This window comes from Heterodontus francisci, chromosome 38 (assembly GCF_036365525.1).
Source record: "Heterodontus francisci isolate sHetFra1 chromosome 38, sHetFra1.hap1, whole genome shotgun sequence".
Lineage (NCBI taxonomy): Eukaryota > Metazoa > Chordata > Chondrichthyes > Heterodontiformes > Heterodontidae > Heterodontus > Heterodontus francisci.
The window spans coordinates 30,979,785-31,002,081 of record NC_090408.1 but is presented as its reverse complement, the minus strand read 5'-3'; the positions used below and the strand labels follow the sequence as shown (position 1 = coordinate 31,002,081).

Genomic DNA, 22,297 nt, shown 5'->3' with positions numbered 1-22,297 from the left:
GCCAAGAGTGCTCCTTTGATCTTCTTCAAAATGGTGCCATGGGATGTTTTACGTCAACCCAAGAGCACAGATGGGGCCTCAGTTTAATGTATCATCCAAAAGGTGACACCTCCGACACTGCAGCACTCCCTCATTATTGCACTGGAGCAGAAAGCTCAAATGGGAATTATGGGGCTGGAGGAGGTTGCAGAGATCAGGAGGGATTTAAACATTACAATTGTACAGGGTTTCAGCAACAGGATGGCTGAGATACAAGTGGAACTCAGGTTTTCTTTTAAATTATTTTTTCGTGGGATGTAGGCATTGGCAAGGCTGGCATTTGCTGCCCTAGACAATTGAATGGCTTGCTAGGCCATTTCAGAGGGACAGTTGAGATTCAACTAAATTGTTGTGGGTCTAGAGTCACATGTAAGCCCGACCAAGTAAGGACAGCAGATTTCCTTCCCTAAAGGACATTCATGAGCCAAATGGGTAATTGATGGTACTATTACTGAGACTAGCTTTCAAGTCCAGCTGTTTATGAATTAATTGAATTTAAATGGGATTTAATTCCATGTCCCCAGGGTATTAGCCTGACTACTGGATTGTTAGGTCAATGACATTACTACAACACCACCGTCTTCCCTTTATGTTATAAAGGTAAAATTAGGTAGTCCTTGTGATGGAGAGGGTTTGGCAGCTTAGCTCAGAGTCAAACAGGACACAAAGGTCGTGGCTAGAGTAAGAGAGGGATTGGAAGGGATTTGATTAAGTGAACAAGGAGAAAGGCGAACAGTAGAGGCAGCTGAACAGATGACTGCTATCTCAGTGATGAAGGTCCACATAAATTTCTTTCAATTTTTGTTAGAGGTGAGTAGGGAAGAGGGGATTTAAGACGATTGATTGCAGAAAAATTATGGGTTTATCTTTGCACTCCAGGATGGTCAGTTTTAGCAGGGGATAGTGAGGGCTGATAAGAGTTTGACATGCTCCAGCCAGATCTGTTGATGGATCACTAAGCCAGTTTACGGTAAATATGCTCACGTTTTCAACCTTGCACTTGAGGGAGTGAAGATGGGGGCCATACCAGGAGGAATAACGGGGATGGGAAATATTGAAGGTTCTGTAGGGATCAGGACCATCAGAGATAGAGGTGAGCTAGTGGCTAGCAAAATTAATAGATGCTGAGCCAATGTAGATCTGGGTGCCCAGAAGTAATGGGTGAAAGGAACTTAAGTGTGAGTTAGGTTACAGGAAGATCCCTGGTATGAATACCACTTTATGCTGAACCAGCTGATCTCACCTGTGGTGGTAATATAAGTGGCATAATTGTACCTGTGGGTTCGAGGGGAAAAATTGGTAAGAGCAGCATGGGAGGAAAGAAAATGGGTGAATCAAGGGTTACAAAGAAAAACATTGGAAACTGATAACCAGAAGAAACTGCCTCGTAGCATTGAGGATTCCTTACTTCATTGGTGTCCTTTTTTTTACAGTTCTGTCAACATCCACAACAGCTCCGCTTGGCTGAGAACACAACTAACAAAGAATGGATGGTAGGAAAGATTTCAAATTGCACAGAAAACCATTTCAACTTTTTGGGGAAAAAACACACCACATCTGTGAACCATAAAAATAGGAGTGAATGTCATAATGTGAATATATATATATTATATATATATATATATAAAGTAATATTAAAATCACAATTATTTCAGGATTCTAATCATAGTTCTAAACTGCATGTTGCTAAAATTACCAACTAGATTAAATTATTATCCAATGAGCACATAATCTTAACACCAATGCAGTACTGAGAGAGTGATGTACTGTTGGAGGCACTACCTTTTTGGGGGAGGCACTGGTGTAGTGGTAATATCACAGGACTAGTAACTGGGGACATGGGTTTGAATCCCAACGCAGTAAATGGTGAAATTTGAGTTCAATTAATTTAAAAAATCTGGAATTAGATTTGATGACCATGAAACCATTGTTGTAAAAACTCATCTGGTTCACTAATGTCCTTTCGGGAAGGACAGTCTAGGGGAGCTGGTGGCATAGTGGTAATGTCACTGAACTAGTAATCCAGAGCCCAGGCTAATGCTCTGGGGGCATAGTTTGAATCCCCACATGGCAGATGGTGAAATTTGAATTCAATTAATAAATCTGGAATTAAAAGCTCGGCTAATGGGTGATTACCACCTATCATCCCCCCACCCCCCTCAATTGATGAATTAATACTTCTTCATGTTGAACACCAATTGGGAGAAGCACTGAAGTTAGCAAGGGCATGGAATGTACTCTGGGTGGAGGACTTCAATGTCCATACCCAAGAGTGGCTCAGTAGCACCACTGGTGGCCAAGTCCTAAGGAACATAGCTGCTAGACTGGGTCTGCAGCAGGTGGGGAGGCCTACTTGATCTCATCCTCAACAATCTACCTGGGCAGCCTGCTTGATTGGCACCCCATCCACCACCTTCAACATTCACTTCTTTTACCATTGACACAGTGGCAGTGGTGTGTACCCATCTGCGAGATGCACTGCAGCAGCGCACCAAGGCACCTTCCAAACCCGTGGCCTCTACAGCCTAGAAGGACAAGGGCAGCAAATGCATGGGAACACCACCACCTGCAAGGTCCCCTCCAAGCCACACACCATCCTGACTTGGAACTGTATCGCCATTCCTTCACTGTTGCTGGGTCAAATTCCTGGAACTCCCTTCCTAACAGCACTGTTGGTGTACCTACACCCCAATGACTGCAGCAGTTCAAAAAGGCAGCTCACCACCACCTTCTCAAGGGCAATTAGGGATGGGCAAAAAATGCTGGCCTCGGCAGCGATGCCCACATCCCATGAACGAACAAATAAAAAAAATGTGTCTTTAAACCAAAAACCCATCTGCCCGCTCAGGTGGATGTACAAGATCCCATATCGCTATTTCAAAGAAGAGCAGGGGAATTCTCCCTGGTGTCCTGGTCAATATCTGTCCCTCAACCAACTTCACTAATAAAAAGTCATCTGGTCATTATCACATTCCTGTTTGTCGGAGCTTGCTATGCACAAAGTGGCTGCTGTATTTCCTACATGACAATAGTGACTATACTTCAAAAAGCACTTAATTGGCTGTAAAGTACTTTGGGATGTCCTCAGGTTGTGAAAAGTGTGATATAAATGCATGTCTTTTTTTCTGTTCATAACTACTGTCTACATAAATTTACAAATTAATTCACTGACAAGGCTAGCATTTATTGCCTATCCATTGTTGGCCCTTGAGAAGCTGGTGGTGAACCACCTTCTATATCTGCTACAGTCCATGTGATGATTCATGGGGAGCTCCAGAATTTTGACCCAGTGACAATGAAGAAATGGCAATGTATGTCCAAGTCAGACGGTTTGTGTCTGTAGGGAACTTGGAGGTGATGGTGTTCCCCTTTGCCTGATATCCTTATCCTTCGAGGTGGTGGAGGTGGCAGGTTTGGGAGGTGCTATCGAAGAAGCTTTGACAAGTTGCTGCAGTGTATCTTGTAGATGGTATACACAGCAGCTTTGGTGTGTTGGTGGTGGAGGGAGTGAATATTTAAGGTGGTGGATGGGCTGCCGATCAAACAGAATGTTTGATCTGGATGGTGTTGAGTTTTTTGAGTGTTGTTGCAGCTGCATTCAGGCGAATGGAGAGCATTCCACACACTCTTGACTTGTGCCTTGTAGATGGTGGAGAGGCTCTGTGGATTCAGGAGGTGAGCCACTTGCCACAGAATACCCAGCATCTGACCCACTTTAGTAGCCACAGAATTTATATGACTCGTCCGGTTAGTTTCTGGTTAAAGTTGCTGCCCAGGATGTTGATGGCAGGGGATTTGGGAATGGTATTATTATTGAATGTCAAGATGAGGTGTGCTGTACATTCTGTGCACTTATGTGGCACAGTTGTTACTTGCCACTTCTCAGGTCAAGCCTGAATGTTTTCGAGGTCTTTATACATGTGGGCGCGGGCTGCTTTATTATCTGAGGAGTTGCGAATGGAATTGAACACTGTGCAATCATTGGTGAACATTACTACATCTGACCTTATGATGGAGGGAAGGTCGTTGATGAAGCAGCTGAGGATAATTGTCATAAGACGCTGCCCTGAGGAACTCCTACAATGATGTCTTGGACCTAAGATTGGGCCTCCAACAACCACAACCATCTTCCTTTGTCCTAGGGATGACTCCAGCTACTAGAGAGTTTACCCCCAATCCCCATTGATTTCAATTTACAAGGGTTCTTCCATGCCACACTCAATCGAATGCTGCCTTGATGTCAAGAACTGTCGATCTCACCTCACCTGTGGAATTCAGCTCTTTCCTCCATATTTGAATCAAGGCTGTAATGAGTTCTGGAGTCGAATGCTTCTGACAGAACCCTAACTGAGCATCATTGAGCAGGTTATTGGTGATAGCACTATCAACAACACCATGCATTATTGTTGATGATTCAAAATATTGGCACAGCTTTGGATAATCAGATAATAGCATCTCTTTTTAATTGTCTGCCCTTTTGTAATCTATAAACTGCTTTGTAAAGGCAATTTGAACTTTGCTTTAGGAAGCTGCGGCATAATTCATTGCCTAATTTCTGCAGTGTTAATGCTAACATCAATAATAACAACAACTTGTATTTATATACTGCCTTTAATGCAATACAACATCCCATGGCACTTCACAGAATCAATATCAAACCTAATTTAACACCGCGCCACATAAAGAGATATTCGGTCCAGTGACTAGTCCCTTAAACGAGGATAGAGAGGTTGCAAGGTTTAGAGAGGGGATTCCCGAACTTAGATCCTAGGCTGTTGAAGACATAGCTGCTGATGTTGAGGCAATGGAAATCAGGGATGCGGAATAAGACAAATTTTGTCTTAAAAAGCTTTCTAATATTACAAGACTAATAGCTACATTACAGGCTGTACAGTCAAAGATGTAGCAAGCTTTCTATAAAGAAAGATGTCTGCAGTCTGTTAAAGCAACAAAACTACCTTAAACATATATAAATTATTCAATCTATCCTTTGGTCAGAGTGAGCTTCACTGTACCTAGAATTGTGCAGGTTCATAAATAAAAACAGAAAATGCTGGAAATACTCAGCAGGGCAGGCAGCATCTGTGGAGAGAGAAACAGTTAATAATTCAGGTTGATGAGCTTTAATCAGAACTGGAAAAGGTTAGAGATGCAACAGGTTTTAAGCATGTACAGAGGCAGGGAAAGGGGGTAGATCAAAATGCAACAGCTGTGATAGGATGGAAGGCAGGAGAGATTAAATGTCAAAAGGGATGTTGGTGCAAGGCAAAAGGAGATGGTAATGGGACAAGTAAATCAACAAAAATGGGTCAAAGGAGGTATAAATGGGAATAGTAGAATCATCGCCAAAACTACCCTCTAAAAAATGGAGGAAGAGGTTACGATCTGAAATTGTTGAACTCAGTGTTGAGTACAGAAGGCTGTAAAGTGCCTCATCAAAAGATGAGGTGCTGTTCCTCAAGCTGACACTGAGCTTTGTTAGAACAGTGTAGAAGGCTGAAGACAGAGAGGTCAAGAGTGGGAGTGGGGCGCAGAATTATAATGACAGGCAACCGGAAGCTTGGGGTCATGCTTGCGGACTGAATGGAGCAAGTGGTCACCCAACCTGTGTTTGGTCCATCAGTGTAGAGGAGACTGTATCGTGAACAGCAAATACAGCATATTAAATTGAAAGAGATACAAGTAAATTGCTGTTTCACCTGGAAGGAGTGTTCAAGGCCCTGGTTGATGGGAAGGGAGTAGGTACAAGGGAGGAGGTACAAGCATCTCCTGTGCTTGCATGGGAAGATGCTGTAGGAAGTGGAGGGAGTGTTGGGGGTGATTGAGGAGTGGACCAGGGTGTCACTGAGGGAACGGTCCCTTTGGAATGCTGAAAGGGAAAGGGAGGGGAAGAGATGTTTGGTGGTGGCATCATGCTGGAGGTGGCGGAAATGGCGGAGGATGATTTGTTGAATGTGGAGGCTGTTAGCATGGAAGATGAAGGCAATGGGAACCCTACCATGGTTGTGGTGGGGAGGGGTTAGGGGTGAGAGCAGAAGTGCAAGAAATGGAATAGACACGGTCGAGGGCTCTCATTGGTTTCTTTCCCTCCCCCTCCCCATTCCCCCCACCTTCCCTGCCTCTGTACTTGCTGGTTGAGCTCTAACTTTTTCCAGTTCTGATGAAATGACCTGAAACATTATCTCCATTTCGCTCTCTACAGATACTGCCAGACCTGCTTTTCTCCAGGTTCATGCTGTTTTCCTCAGAGTGCTAGGCAGCAGTGATTTTAGAAGTTCCATTTCTTCTCCAATATTTTGAGCTGTGATTGGATAATTAACTTTCAAGAAGCGAATGGAATTCCCAGATAGACCATAGTTCAAGTGAAACAAACACATTTATTTTTGCAATTGTGTAGACATGTGTCTGCGGGTGAGAATAAGTGTCTCAATTTTGTAGAGCAAGGACAACTGCACAAAATTGACATGTATACAGGAGGGAGAGCAAGAGATTAGGTAAGAAATTTTAAAGAAATTAAAACCGGTATTAGACCAAAACCAGTAATAGTTATTTGTTTCACTTTTGATCGAAATTCTTCTTAATGGTACAGATAACATTGAACCATGTGGTGCAATTCAAACTCCAGTTTTTATTTTATTTGTTCATGGGATGTGGGTATTGCCAGTTAGGCCAGAATTTGTTGACCATTCCTAATTGCCCTTGAGAAGGTGGTTGTGAGCTGCCTTCTTGAACCACTGCAGTCCATGTGGGGTAGTTACACCAACAGTGCTTTTAGGAAGGGAGTTCCAGAATTTTGACCTGGCGACAATGAAGGAACGTCGATATAGTTCCAAGCCAGGATGATGTGTGGCTTGGAGGGGAACTTGCAGGTGGTGGTGTTCCCATGCATCTGCTGCCCTTGTCCTTCTAGATGGTAGAGGTCGCGGGTTTGGAAGGTTCTAAGGACCCTTGTTGAATAGTATCAATGCAAAACACAGCTTTGGGAAAGTATTAAATAAATTCAGATGTGAACCATATAATGAAATATTAGGGCAGATGATAAAAGCTTAGTAAAAGAGTTTGGTTTTAAGGAGTGCCTTGAAGGATAAAAGAGAGGTAGAAAAGTGAAGAGATTTGGGGAGGGAATCCCTAGGCTTAGGCCCTTTACAGCTGAAGGTATGCCCGCCAATGGTGGAGAAATTAAAATTGGGATGCTCAAGAGAACAGAATCGGATAAGTGCAGATATCATGCAGGATTGTAGGTCTGGATGAGATTACAGAGATAGCACGGATGAAAATTTTAAAACTGAGACATTGTTTAACCAGGAACCAATGTAGATCAGTAAGCATGGGGTGTTATGTGAATGAGAGTTAGGATATGGGCAGAAGAGTTTTGGATGAATCCAAGTTTATGGAGGGCAGGAGGTAGGAGGTTGACCAGGAGTGTGTTGGAGTAAGTAGTCAGGTTTAGAGGCAGCTTCCGACAACCCACATGCACAGTTAAATGCAGAAATCAATAAGTTTCTGCCTGAGTTGCCCTGCTCCTCCAGAAGCTTGATTATACTGGTCTCTCACTGACTCGCCACTGAAACACATGGAATGTGTAAAGTTGCTGTATTTAACAACTAGATACCCAGTAAACTGACCAGGAAAAGTTAAGTGCAAAATGCTGCGGATTCTGGAAGTCTGAAATAAAGGCAGAAAATGGTGGAAATACTCAGCAGGTCTGGCAGCATGTAGGGAGAGAGAAATGGAGTTAGTTTCAATTTGATCGACCTGAAACATTAACTCTGTTTCTCCCTCCACAGATGCTGCCAGACCTGCTGAATATTTCCAGCATTTTCTGCCTTTATTTCAGAAAAAGTTAAGGCTTGTCCATTCTAGTATAGGTGGATATCTAATGGTGTGTCTTTGTAATGATAAGTCTTTGTAACTGCCAAACAACCTCTCTGGCTCTAAAAAAAAAACTTATTCAAATGTAGAGTTTCATTCCTTCAGATTTAGTTATTGTTAGTGATTTTTAAAAATAAAAAAAACTTTTTCTCCCTGCCTTTTTTTATCTGTCTCCAACTCCATCTTTCTTTCCCTCTATTTGTTTTCTGTAAATGATTCAGCATTGGCAATGTTAGAACTTACACTTCCTGCTTTAGACTCTGCTTGCCCATTCTTCAGCCTGATTGGTTAAAGAGATACACAGTTGCTTGTTCTGTTCCCACATGTCCCAGATTCCCTATAGTTTTCTGTTTTTATTAACTCTATAGAGGGCGCCACGCTGAAATGGATCTCTACTGCAACTTCCAGTGCAAAAGCCCTTTGAAATTCTGTGGACAAGTATTTTTTATTTTTATTTATTTAGAGATACAGCACTGAAACAGGCCCTTTGGCCCACCGAGTCTGTGCCGACCAACAACCACCCATTTATACTAACTCTACAGTAATCCCATGTTCCCTACCACCTACCTACACTAGGGGCAATTTACAATGGCCAATTTACCTATCAACCTGCAAGTCTTTGGCAGTGGGAGGAATCCGGAGCACCCAGCGAAAACCCACGCGGTCACAGGGAGAACTTGCAAACTCTGCACAGGCAGTACCCAGAATTGAACCCGGGTCCCTGGAGCTGTGAGGCTGCGGTGCTAACCACTGCGCCACTTCTTGTGCTCTTACCCAAAAAGTGATGAATAAAATTACAGTAGTGTCTCTCCATTCCTTAAAGTTTATTTTATAAAAAGCCTTTTAAGTGGGTTGTTTCTGTGATATACATTCTATCTAATCATTTTATATATGCAGCTGAACAATGGACACAATCACTCCTTTTGCTGTGAGGTACACAGTAGATGCTGGGTGAATTGCCAAAACCTTTACACAGCATCTGAAAAGTGGGATGAAAAGTCAGGGTAACGTGGCAGCCTCATGTCATTAGATTAAATAAAAGCAAAATACTGCAGATGCTGGAAATCTGAAACAAAACAAAAAGTGCTGGAAATACTCAGCGGGTCTGGCAGCATCTGTGGAGAGAGCAGCAAAGTCTGTGAACTTTCATCAGAACTCTGTCGGGGTTAGACCTGAGAGAATGGAGTGCAGCAGGTTCAGTGGGAGACAAGTTAGAGTGAGTGAGAGGTGCAGAGAAATTGAGATGGCCATGTCTCGCCAACAGTTCTCAATGAAAAGATCAAGAGTGGTTAAGAGGCCAGAGGGAAGGAGAATGCTGGTGGTGGGTGAATGGGTCTGCTGCGTAGGAGGAGGACTTCTGGTCAAAGAAGTGAGCATGGAGGCGATGGAAGAGCTCAATGTTATGCCGAGCGCAAAATTCATTAGGTGGGGGCGTAAGGGGATAAAACTGAGTCCTTTACTGAGTGCAGAATGTTCAGCCTCAGAGAGAGGAAGGTCAGAGGGTATAGTGAATACATGGCAATGGGTCAGATCAGAAGGGATGGGGTCAGAGGGAAGTGAAGGGGAAAGAGGATCTGGAGGGGCGTAAGTCCCCATCAGCTACAGAAGCTTGCGTTCCTTAACACCTGAAAGGAAGAAAAAAAGTTTTTTGTTAATGTGTCAGAAAAGACGAAGGATTAAATGAAACCGCGGAGTAGAACAGCTTTGAGATAAGGAGAGGCAGTGCTTCTGGAGAGAGTGGTCCAGTGTGTACATGTGGCAACGCATGGTGCTGAGTGTGGATCTCAGGATGCGGTGAGAGCAGCAGTCCGAGGAACGTTGTATTTCTTGGAGATACCTGTAATCCTGGGTGGAGTCAAAACATGAAGGATGAAACTTCAGTTGGAATCCATGTGGAATAAGTCGGAGCCTGAGACGGCCACTGAGGAAGGGATTGTGGCTGTGAAAACGAGTTTTGGTAGACACTTTATCAAATACCAGCAGGGAAATATAAAGCAATGAAGGTGAACAAGGTAAAAGAGACAATCCTGTCGGAGAGAAGAGCAGAACTTCTTCAAGGTAGGCATTCCTGGAAGAGAAATGACAGTGAATTAAACACAAAAAGAAAAGCAAAATACCGCAGATGCTGGAAATCTGAAACCAAACAAAAAGTGCTGGAAATACTCAGCAGGTCTGGCAGCATCATCAGATGAAAGGTCACAGACCTGAAACGTTAACTCTGCTTCTCTCTCCGCAGATGCTGCCAGGCCTGCTGAGCATTGCCAGCACTTTTTGTTTTGTTTCATGTCATGAGCTGCTGGATTGTTTGGGACAGGGCAGGTTGATTGTTGCGAGGGCCGGACTTCTCGCGAGATTTGGGGAGGGGGCGGGGCGGAGATTGCGCGGCGCTTCGCGACTGAAAGGCCCCGGGTCGGAGAGAGTGGCGGATTCGTAGCACAGCTTTAAGGCGAGCGTGATGGAGGAGATTAAAGAGGAGTCGCAGGCGGTGCAGAATGTGGAAAATACACAGCACGAAGAAAACGAGACGCCGATTAAAACGTAATGAACCCCCTCTCCTCCTTTGCGCGTTTTGTCGATGAGCATGTCTGTCAGCCTGCGGCTCAGGCCTCTGGCCAAGCTCTGCTCTTCGCCCCACAGAGCTGCCGCATATCTTTCCCTCTTTCGGTTTAAACTGCTCCTTATGAAGTTGCTCACCCCTTGTTTTCACTGCCAACATTTTGTCGGAGCCCAGAAGCTTCTTGTAAGCCGAGACGGCGGCGTTTTTACACCCCTCCCCCATTTCCCTCGGGCAGGTCGAAAATCGCTTTGTCGTGCGCGCCTGCTCCAAATTTTCGTTGCAACGTGTTCCTTAGTCCTCGCGTGGAAAAAAATGAGCCTCCGATTTTTTTTTTCTGCAGCATGTTATAATGCAATGCAAATTAGGCGTTTAATTTTTTATGATTGAAGGAAATATCGCTACGATAATAGAAATGTGAATTGTGTTTCTGATGGTTCAGGGCGGGGGAAGTTATTTATACCCCTGGGGGACTAACGATTCGTCGTTTAAAAACAATTGAAATGATAACTGGGACTTAAGCAGCCTTCAGTGTAGATGGGAAAATTTAATCTAGTGTTCGGTAAACTAAATTTCCCATGTTTTGAATGTAAATATTTTCAATTAATGGTGGGAGTCTAAATGTTCCCCTTTTATTCTGGAGTAGTACCTTTTTCCCGTATCCCGGGGAATTGTAATTGTTTGGTCATTGTGCATCTAACAAAGAAGATGCCCACGTGGTACTTGGTAAACGCTTTATATATTTGAATATAATAGAACGAAACCGCCCATTGGGAATACAACATTCGGTCTGCGTGCAAAAAGGCACTTTTACAGTAGCGTTGTTCGTAGAGAAAACATTCTCCACGGTAGAATGTGGAAGAGATCCCCAAGCTTCTGAAATACAAATGCAAGGGCTATTTGCTTTGTACTTGCGTGAATAAAGGGAGCTTTGATCCAATGAGTTCTGTCCACATATGGTCTCTTGGCATTTTCACGAGCAGTGTTGTGCCTTCAGATTTTTGTCAATTAGTAAGTTAGTTATTAATATTGAGATCTTGTTGCTAGCAAACTGCTGATTAATTATCTCTTATACATTTCATTCCTTACAAATTTCTGCTTTATTCAAAATCTTTTAAGCAGCTAAAGGTATAATACAAATCTCAGCACCCTGCCAGACCAACCAATTTAGTATAAATAAAATGAGCAAACTAAACTATATCCTTCTAACTATCTTTTTCCTCAATTTATTTCACAATGTGGGACTGACAGAAAATCTATTGGATGAATACCATTTGAATTTTCAATGATAACTCATTAGTTTGCATGTGATATTTATAACACTGGTGCCGATCTCTGGCATTCAGGTTTTTGAGACCCAAGAGCTGCTGTTAGGTGACTGGCAACCCGACAGCACAAACTACAAAAAGAGAAAGCATATTCTGATTCAGAAGGTTGTGGGTTCTAGCCCTGTTCCTGAATTTGTACATAACCTAGATTGTAGGAGTGCTGCATTGTCAGAGGTGTCATCATTTGGATGAGAAATTAAATTGAGAATTTGTTTGTGTATTAGAGATCCTATGGTAGGATTTGATGGGTACTCTATTTTGGCTAATATTCTCTCAATCAACAACCCCCAAGATAAATTTAATGTCATTGTGATAAAGACCTGTGTAAATACACACTTGCCATTTCAATAGAGACTGACTGCATTGTGCAGAAAAGAAGATGGGAGAGGGTCACTCATGTCCTGGTTTTCTGAATCTTTATGTCCCTTTCTTTCCCTTCCATTAAAAACATTGCCCATCTATCTGGCAGGGAATCTATGAAATATTTTACTCATTGATCTGATTCGTTGGGTTATAACTTTGAATTGGCTTTTTTAAACAAAAAGCCATTACTCTTTGCTGTTTTTAAATTACTTTTTAGTTCACTTTGGCTTTGATTTGTTTAGGATAGATGTGTACAGCCACAGCAAGCAATTAGAAAAGCATGTGATATGTCAAAGTGCAGGTACAGCATGCAATTAAGAAAGCAAATGCTGTGTTAGCCTATTGCCAAGGGCCTAGAGTGTAACAGTAAAGAAGTCTTGCCACAATTGGTGGGACCACACCTGGCATATTAGGTCCAGCTTTGATCTCCTTATCCAAGGAAAGATACACCACATGCTCTTTAAGGCGAGTGTGAGTTAACTACAACTCTTGAGAAGAGGGTATTATCCTATGAGGAGCGATTGCGTAGACTAGGCCTATATTCTTTAGAGTTTAGAAAAATGATAGGCAATCTGGTTTAAAATATAAAATTTTAGGAGCTTGACAGGGTAGATGCTAGAAGGCTGTTTCCTTGGGTTGGGAGTCTATAACTAGTGTTCACCATCTCAAAATAAGGGATTGGCCATTTAGGAGAAATTTCTTCACTCAAAGGGCGATTTTTTTTTTTTTTTAGAATTCTTTACCCCAGTGAGCTTGAATACTCAGTCGTTGAGTATGTTCAAGATAGAGTTTGATAGATTTTTGGATACTAAGAGAATCAAGGGATATGGGTATAGTGCGGGAAGATGTTGAGGTAGATAATCAGCCATGATCTTACCGAACGATGAAACGGACTCAAAGGATGGTGTGACTTATTCCTGTATCTATTCCTTGTGTTCTTTTGACGTTTTTAAAACCTACTAGAATAAACAAGGTACTTTTTGATTAATTTGAGTCCCATCTGCTTGTCTCTTTTTTTAAAAATCTATTTTTCTGTTTCTTTCTCTTTGGCAACATAGGGTGGTTAGAATGATGAGTTCTTCTATTCCACCATAGTTTACAAAGAAGAGTTCATAAGTTTTTTAAGAAAAGGAATTGGATGGTTGCTTTAGAAGGTAAATGTTATGGGGAGTGAGCAAAGAGCAGAGAAGAACGCTGGCACTGACTTGATGGACGGAATGGCCATTGCTGTGCTGTAACATTCTGTCATGGTCTTTTGAATATATTTAAATTACTTGCTTTGACTTTCCTTGCAAGTTTTTCCACAACTTTTTGTATAATGAGTTTCTCCTGACTTCCCATCTTCTCTAACTTTATATTCTAAACTTGTGCTTGAACTCTTTGCAAAACTTTGCAATTTATATGGGCCTGCTTTTTATATCTGTTAGGTTCAACATTATCTTCCAAAAATGATAACCACGAGTTCCTTGGCCTTTATTAATGATTGAGGCTTGTGTTCATGGGAATCATCTTGGTTTCTCGGCCCTCAACTTCTATCTTTGACTAGAACTGCAGGGAAAAACTGCAGCACCTTTTGGTTTACATAATCCTTCCTTCTATACAACCAGTATCTCTTAATGGATTGGGTTTACAGCTGAACACTGAACTAGCAGTTTATATGTTTATTGAGAAGGATGTCCAATCAACTGATAGAAATAATAAACACTGGCATAATGTGTTTCTACTGTCATCTCCTGTAATTGATGCAATTTCTGTTACTGAGTCTAATTTAAGGGAGTGGGGAGGGGGTAGTTGACGGGGAGGTACTGTGGATTTAGCAATCTGTTCTCACTTGGGGCAAGGGGAATAAATGATTGGAAAAGCCATGTCAACCATGACCAGTTAGGGGGGGGATGAGGAATTGTGCAAGCAGGGGCTTGGTTAGGCACTTGACTCATTAATCATAAAACTGCTTCATGTTCTAGACTGCTTTTTGGGGAATTGCATTATGCATAGAAAATGTTGAAGCAAAGTTTAACATTGTGTAAAGCTGTAGGGATTTTTTTCAATTATTAATCCCACTAAAAGATCTGATTTTTGGGTGGAACGATGCCAATATTTTGTTGGAGTTTTGAGACCGATGGCTCCTTTTGAGAACATTTGAGTAGTTTTGTGTGAAGTTAATGTATTTTTCTTTTAACACCTAGTGAAGAGGATGAGGCTTCAAAAGAAGAGACTTCAAGTTTGAAGGAAAAATCCATAGGAAACAAGAAGTCTAATAGATTTCATCCGTATTTAAAAGAGAAGACGACAAATGGAGACAAGAAGGGTTATAATCGTAACCGAGTTTTTATTAGCAACATTCCATATGATACAAAGTGGCAAGTGATTAAAGACCTTATGCGAGAAAAAGGTAACTTATGGAAGCAGTTTTCATATATGAATAACAATGCTTTCCAAAATAAATTCGCAATTTATCATTTAATACTTTAGGGGTTTGTTTTAATTTTATTAATTTCTAAACTGAAAACACAATTCAAGTGCAAGCATAAAATCAAAAAAGCAAAACTTTCTATATTAATGTTTTAAACCGTACTAATGACACCATATGTTTTTGACCTTTGAGTTTGGCCTTAAAACATTTAACTGATGTGAAACATCTATACATGGGGCAGATCCTAAAGCTAATCTTTTGCTGTGAAACAAATATGTGCGATATTTTATCAACTTGTGTTTGGTCTAATCTGTATTGATAAACTCAATCATGCATAAAAATGGAAATTGTTGTCTTCTAGTGGGTTTGGAACAGAAGAGGGTTTTTTTTTAAAAAAGAGCTCTACATCATGCTTACTTCATGTGCTTTAATTGTTCCAATAGCCTGTACTTTACAAGTGGGGATATATTGAAACTTTTGCAGACAATGTTGTCCGAAGAGCCCAACCAAATGTTTTCCACCCATTCTAAAATATACAGACAAGGGCTTCTGCTTAGTGTATTCTGCCTTGTGAAAACAACATGGCAGAAAAGAAATCAGGCCCTCTGGATACCTGAAATGCTGCAGCCTGGGATAATAGGGCAAAAATATTCACTGTGGAATTGAACAGCCACCACCTGGAGCTTTTCTCTTTGGGGACATTATATAAATGCAAGTTGTTTGTCGAGATGCCTCTTGAGATGTAAGCTAATCTGAAAACCTTTTTTAAAAAAAACTTTGAAATTACGCCAAAGGTTTCTAAGAGGTAGCTCCAGAACCAGCTTACATTGTGATCTTTTCAGAAGACGAGAAGTTTTTTTTTGGCCAGGGAGGGTTTACACCCAGAAATACACTGAGCCATACAAGGAGTGGCCAAGAAAATACCTTTTGGCATGGCATCCCTGCTTCCTTGCTGTTGACTTAGTCACAGCCATCCTATTGTGTTGTAAATTCCAGTGGGTTACTTTTGGATGAGGAAGATTTTTAATGGCTGAAATCTTTCTTGTACTTGTCCTGTCCCAAAAAGATGAGTCAGTTTCTCAGGACAGTCCGAATACGCTGAATCCCAGGAAGGTTTGACCCTGGAAATCCAGCCATAAATTTGTAAAACTTGTGCTCCACTGGTTACTTTGGAGTCCCACCAAGAAGTAGTGGTTGTGCAGTTTGGGTCTAAAGATTGTGGATTCTATGTAAATAAGGGTCAAGATCATAACACCATTGCAGATCATTTAGATAGTGTACCCAAAGATGGGATGAGTTTTTTTTTCAGTTCTGGCTGTCATTGAGACTGTTACTTATGACCTTCATAAAGTGGAACATGTGGAAGTAGCAAAGCAAATCCACCTCCTGTAGCATAATTGTGCTGATGAGAAAGAGCTTGCATTTATATATAGTGCCAAACAGTGTTCGTCTCCCAAATCCTTCACAGTCAAACTTTTAAGTGGAGTCTACATTGTTGTATGGACAAATGTACTTAAAAGCAGTTTGATTACATGTATGGTAACTGACATAACACCCACTGCTTAACTGAAGGGAACCTAAATTTGGTCCAGCGGTATGGAGATTTGGGTATAATTTAGTGATTTCACACATGATTTGGTTGATGCAACTTCTAGTCTTCATTAGTGAAACCTCTCCTGGAATCATGTTACATTTTAAGGACCTAGAATATTTTTTTTTGGTGTTAATACCTCAGTTACAACTCCATAATGTGCATCACCTGGACTATGAAGCCAGGAGCAAAATAGGATAGGACTAGTTGCCTTTTGGAGAAAAAATTTAAGTTGGAGGACACCATAACTTGCCACAAAATAAAGTATCCATTTTGTTGCTGCATAATAGAGGCTCAGTTAGCAATTATGTGGTAGTAATTTTGTCCATTGCCCAATTCTGGGAGACTTGGTTGGTGAATTTATACTCCATGTCCATCTGTTTTCTTGGGAACTTAGTTCCTCATTTACAGTGGTGTCACCTTATTCCAAATCTGGAATGTTGAGCTTTAGTGATAAACTTATTCCATTTTAAATGATAAGATTACTTCCGTTGACAGCTTAAAAATTGCCATGTTTTATTTTTATCTTGGACAATCATCTTTCCAAGTGCATTGAAAGAAAGTAGATACATAAAATTATGGTTATTTGCTTTCTGGGGAATGCTTTCCTTTTTAGTGACAAAATCCTAAGCAATCTTGTGACAAAGCAATAGTTGGTAAGTTGGCTGTATTGCTGCCTGACTGTTGAAGAACCACTGGAGAAAGTTGGTGCCCAATCAATACCAGGTTGTGACAGTTGCATGCAATTACATTATGTCCGTTGGCTGGTTCTTCGAGTAACCTCTATGCTTTGTGCAATTTCCTTGGTTTGATGGGGGTAGTTTTGCAATTGTCAGTTCAGATTTGCCTATATACAAATGTTTTTAGACTACTTTTGTGTACTTTTATTTCTGGAATCAAGCATAAGGATGAATTTCTAGGTTATCTGATATAGGTGTGCTCTCTCTTTTTCTGTATTGAGCTGCACATACAAAGCTTCCTTCCCTTTTTTTCCCCCCCTCAAAAACTATACACACCCTTATTCATTACTTAGAATTTTTTGAGACCCCAGGATGCACTACATTTTGAATAAATGTGTACTGGTTTTGGTAGAGCACCTGATGAAAGCATGGCACAAAGCTCTTAAGGGACAGTATTCCTGGTATTTTCTCACAGAATAAGTTTATTTTTTGTGGGCTGAAGGATATTAGTGAGTACACAGAAAATTGCACCTACGGTAGGTACTCTAACATTATGTGAAGACCTGGTTATTGCAGTTCACTGCACACAAGTATTTTTGATTTTAGGTGCTAGTAAATTATTAAACAGTTTGATTATTATGGATGACTACAACTTAATATTTTACAAATTTTCAAAACTTTATTATCCAAAATGGTGCATATTTTGTACAACTGATTTATGAGTAGATGAATGACCAAGAGCAATTTGAGACTGACTAGCAGAGCCGTGTAGGCATTTCTGAGACAAAGCATCAAACAGTGTAAAGGCCTTCCAAATAAGGATTTGTTCTGTTTCGCAGCCAATTGTATTAATCTGGGCTTTGTTTAGGCCTCAGGATGGATTATTGAAGTCCTATAATTGATGGTTGAGCATTGTAACTTCTAAATACATAGTGAAATTTCCTTATTGTGCACATGGCAATGTAGGTTTCTTATGGTGTAAGGAAATTGCATCTGGAAGAGAAAATGTAGAATATTACTGATGCTTGCCTTTAAGTCATAGGAGAAAACTGGAAGTTGCTTTACTTCCTTTATCGTCCTTTTTTATTAAGTAAGTTGGACTTTGGTTCCGAGTATCGTTCTTTTTAATGCCTTTACTATTGAGCCAATTACTGGAGCTTAAAATGATCTTGTGCTAAGTACAATGTCTGTAACTTTTGATTTCTGCATCTGTTGTAAGGTGACACAAAGTTTAATTGTGAAGCTCAATGTCTTGGATTTGGATTTAGATTTTTTATGCCATGATATGGCTGAATTATTGCTTTTGTGTGTTGTGCAATAAGCATTTTCATTGCAGTATTGTGTTTATGTATTTGTGACTTTACACATCCAGGGTTGTAAGCTTTGTCACCTTAAAACAGTGTATTTTGACTGCCACAAAGTTGGCATTGATAGGAAAATGTAACTTGTTTTAGCAATGTTGGATTGTTTATTAAATGGTAGTAACAATTGTTATTTGTTCACCAACTATATCATACAGGCCAAATCTGTTTAATTAGCTGCTATATGATAGTAAATGTTGTTTGCATCCGATTCGGATGATGCAGGTGACAAATCTTTGGGGCAAATGTTGATTTTTTTTTTTCATTTTAAAAATTGTTATGCATTGTAATTATTAGGAGGTGTGCTGGTCTGGTGTTGATTGTTGGTGAATAATGGGTTGTTCCTCTGTAGTGTTGTGTAAGCGGCAACAGTGAAGTAAGTGTGTGGTCTTTTAAATGCATTGTTTTTGGTATTTCCCCTCTGTATATCTCATGTAGTTGGTGATGTTATATACGTGGAACTCTTTAAGGATGCTGAAGGAAAGTCAAGGGTAAGTGGGAAAAATCTGCTCGGGGGTTCATAAGGTCCTCAGCAGTTTTATTTTTTTAAACTTATTGTTTCGTACAGGTAGCTCAATTTAAGGTGTTTGTTAGTTAGGATGCCCTTGTATTTATTGCCAACTCTGCTTTATGCTGGAGTTTGGTTGTGTTGTCTGGCATTAAGAAAGGGATAATCTGCAGGCCTGCAGTGGATATTTTCATGTTTAATTGATTGGACTGGTGTTACTATAAACTAGTTGTAATGCATTGCTTGCTTTTACAGAAAAGTAATCCTTAAAATACAGGAGGTAGTTGCAGCAAGGGCTTGTTATAATTACAGTAGTTTTTTGTGAATCCATTGCATACTGTAATGATTAAAATAAAACATTATAACAAATGGTGTAATTTCATGTGCTAAACCATTTTTTCTTCTTCCCCTTTGCATTGCTTGTCATCTGACTTTAGGGTTGCGGGTAAGTAACTATTTTTAATGTTCAGTTGTTAAAGTGTCATTGTATTTCAACTGGTTTTATTTATATTATATAAATATTTATATCAGCTTTATTTCCCTTTAAGTTTGTCTGTTTGTTTTCTGGAATAATTCATTTTTAGATCAAGATGCATCATACTTAACTATGTATTCAGCTACATTTAATTTTTCACTAAAAATTCAGGCCCCATATTTAGGTAGATGTTTCAGGAGCAGCTTTTCTCTTGGCTTTAGAGGGGTGCATGTGCTGTCACTTCCCACAGTACAAATTGCATGCACCTGTTAACTGCCCCATTTTAAAAACTTGCTTGTTTTAATTTGCTGAAATTAGACAGCAGGAAGACCTGTTCATGGTGAGTGTTCTTATTGGATCAGGCAAGTTTACATTAGGGATTGCTGCTGGATGTGAAAGATCCAAGTGTCAGAAACTGGCCAATTTATATGCATTTAGCGTGTTATAAGAATGAGTTTCTAACCCAAGAACAAAGTTTGCTGTAATTGACATCACATTGCTAAATTATTTAAGAATAAATATTACATTTTGTATTGTAAGAATAGCTAGGCATCCTGTGAAGAATTCCACTAGTATTTTGCTGAGCTATATGGCCTTGTACATCTTAACGTTTTTAAAGTCTACAAATATTTGGAAAATGATGGGAGAGATATAGTTGCTTGTGATGTATTTGGCCACACTTGCCCAGTGTCAGGAATATTTGTGCAATTTCAAGAAAATGTGGCTGAGTTAGCAATACCAATTTAAGAAACGAACTGCCATCATATCTATTAAACTCATCTGGAATTTTAAGAGGGACTAGCCTAGTCACTGTGGGAGGATACAGTCTTGGTATAGGGCAATATAGCAGAAAACATTATCTGGTGGACAGGTTATTTAGATGTTAAAGATGCAAGAATTGATTTTCATTTAACTGAGACCCACAGTTGTACTATTTAGAAGTGACAGTTTCTGGTTGAAAATATTATTGCTTTTGTATGAAAAGTAGTTTTTTTTTAAATCTACAGTGTTGTGGAATTCAAAACTGAAGATTTAGTTTCAAAAGCTTTAGATGTTATGAACAAGTATGATCTTGGTGGAAGACCACTTACTATAAAAGAGGTGAGTAACAAATATTTCTCCTTTAAGTAGTTCCAAGTAAACATTATGCTAATGTAAATATGGGGATGCAGTTTATGCAAAATATTTCAAAATGGCCTTTTATGCTTCCCCCTTATCCATTCAAAAATATCAGGAATTTGCACATCCCCACCCTATCATTTGTTTACTTGATAAAAATCTCAGTATTTGGAATTGGTCTGTGTAACTTTATTGGCTTTCCCCCTTTTTTTGTCCCTGCAAAACCTGGCATTTTAATTTCAGTAACAATGTGGGGAAAATGACAAGAATTAAGCTCAAAGCTTGTTTTACTTCAGTCATGCAGTAGTGTCAAAGAACTTATATTCTATATAATCTTTCATGTCCTCAGTTGAGGCGCTTCATAATCAAAAACATCACATTTTAGTCACTGGTGTAATTAAGAATGGCAACAAATTTTCACAGCAGGATCTAACCAACAACTAACAGGATGAATGATCATGGAATATCTTGTTTAGGAATTTACAAAGCTGAAAAATTCGTGACTTCAAAAATAACATGAACAGTTGAAATATGCAGTTTCTTGCCTTTAACATGACCAGGGCTTCATTTACAGTTCATCTGCTTTGCACAAATGGCACCTCACCCTTGGCCTCTTTATTTTCAAGAGCTTTCTGGATATGCATATTGATGCCCATTAAACTCGCCACAGGATTAAATCTGGTAATTAAGAGTATGAGTAACTTTTAACAATGTCATAATTGTCAAACAACCTCTCTGGCCCAGAACCTGAACAAATTAGACTGTGGAGTCTCATTCCTTCAAGTAGTAAATTGTTCTTGGATTTTAAAAAAGGAATTTTTTTAAAACTTGCCTGTCCCCTGTTTCTGTGTGTTTTTTTTTTACTCCCTCCCTATCTTTGTTTTTTCATTCACCCTCCCTCAGTCGTTCCTGTTACTTTCTTAACCTTTAAATCTCTGGTTAAATAAATACATTTGATTCCACCATTCAGTCATCTCCAAATATCCTGTTGCCATCTTCATGCTGTTATAACGCCATACTTCTGGCAAGTTAGGGCAAAGAAAAAATAACAAATGGGGTGTGCTGTGGGATGATCTGGCCAATTATTACACTAATTCCATTGGTGGGAGAAAACCTAGCTGTTGAACAGCTAAGTTTCCATAATTTATAGCATAATCCAAAATGGGATCTCCACATGATGTTTTACGGTTCATTGTGGTCGTATCTGGTATTGTGAATTAACTAACATAACTAAAATGGTAACGTTGAAGTGCAAAAAAAAAAATAAGTTGAGACTGAATTGTACCAAGGCAGGCGAGATTAGCTGCCCTCATCCATGGTGCACACGGACAAGCAAATGGAGTTTGGCTCTTCGGCGATACACTTACATATGCCAGGAATGCTTTATAACAAAGCATCCATTTATCAGCCATTGGGAAAGAGCGAAAATAAACTTGCATATGTGGCCCACATAGCTGTCTGCATCCTTGGGCGGCCCTGCTGCAGAAAGTGGATGGAATAATCAAATGGAAGCTTGTACTATGGTATAGATCCTGATTAGTTTGCACTTAACTCAGTGGCATGTCAGTGCTTTGGGGTGATGGAAGACCTTGGACCTCAAGGATAAATGGCACTTGTAGAATGCGTCATCCTTCTTCTGCCTCCTTGGCCTGTGGCAGCTATTTAAAGTCCTTATCTTCATTTGACCCTTGCATGTAGCTCAGCAGCAATAGAAAAAGTTTTGATTTATGTATTTCAAAGGTGATGCAATAGGCTTTCTGTACCAGACAAACCATCCCCAAACATCTGTTGCACAATATGGAGCTCAGCCCACTTGGCTGGTTTGTCAGAGGTGTTAGCATATTCAGTTTGTGTTGGTTTGTTTGGTTGCACTCTCTAATACAAATTTAAAATGGGATTGCAAGCTATTGAAAAAATTTTCTCCCTAAAAATTCTTAAACCCTTATTTTGAACAGGGAATGGCCCTGCAATTAAGAAAAAAGTCTTGTCTATTT

At 40.1% G+C, this 22,297-nt stretch overlaps 1 protein-coding gene across 1 annotated transcript in view; it reads left to right on the top strand.

The window, feature by feature from the left end:
• Positions 1 to 10,273: 10,273 nt before the first annotated feature.
• The window catches only part of myef2 (myelin expression factor 2), a 25,618-nt gene continuing 13,594 nt past the window's right edge, over positions 10,274 to 22,297 (top strand). The window contains exons 1-5 of the mRNA XM_068018021.1: positions 10,274 to 10,449; positions 14,343 to 14,548; positions 18,640 to 18,692; positions 19,147 to 19,154; positions 20,192 to 20,285. Of these exons, the coding sequence (XP_067874122.1) occupies positions 10,367 to 10,449; positions 14,343 to 14,548; positions 18,640 to 18,692; positions 19,147 to 19,154; positions 20,192 to 20,285 (444 nt within the window). The 5' untranslated portion in view covers positions 10,274 to 10,366. The remainder of the gene's footprint in view (positions 10,450 to 14,342; positions 14,549 to 18,639; positions 18,693 to 19,146; positions 19,155 to 20,191; positions 20,286 to 22,297) is intronic.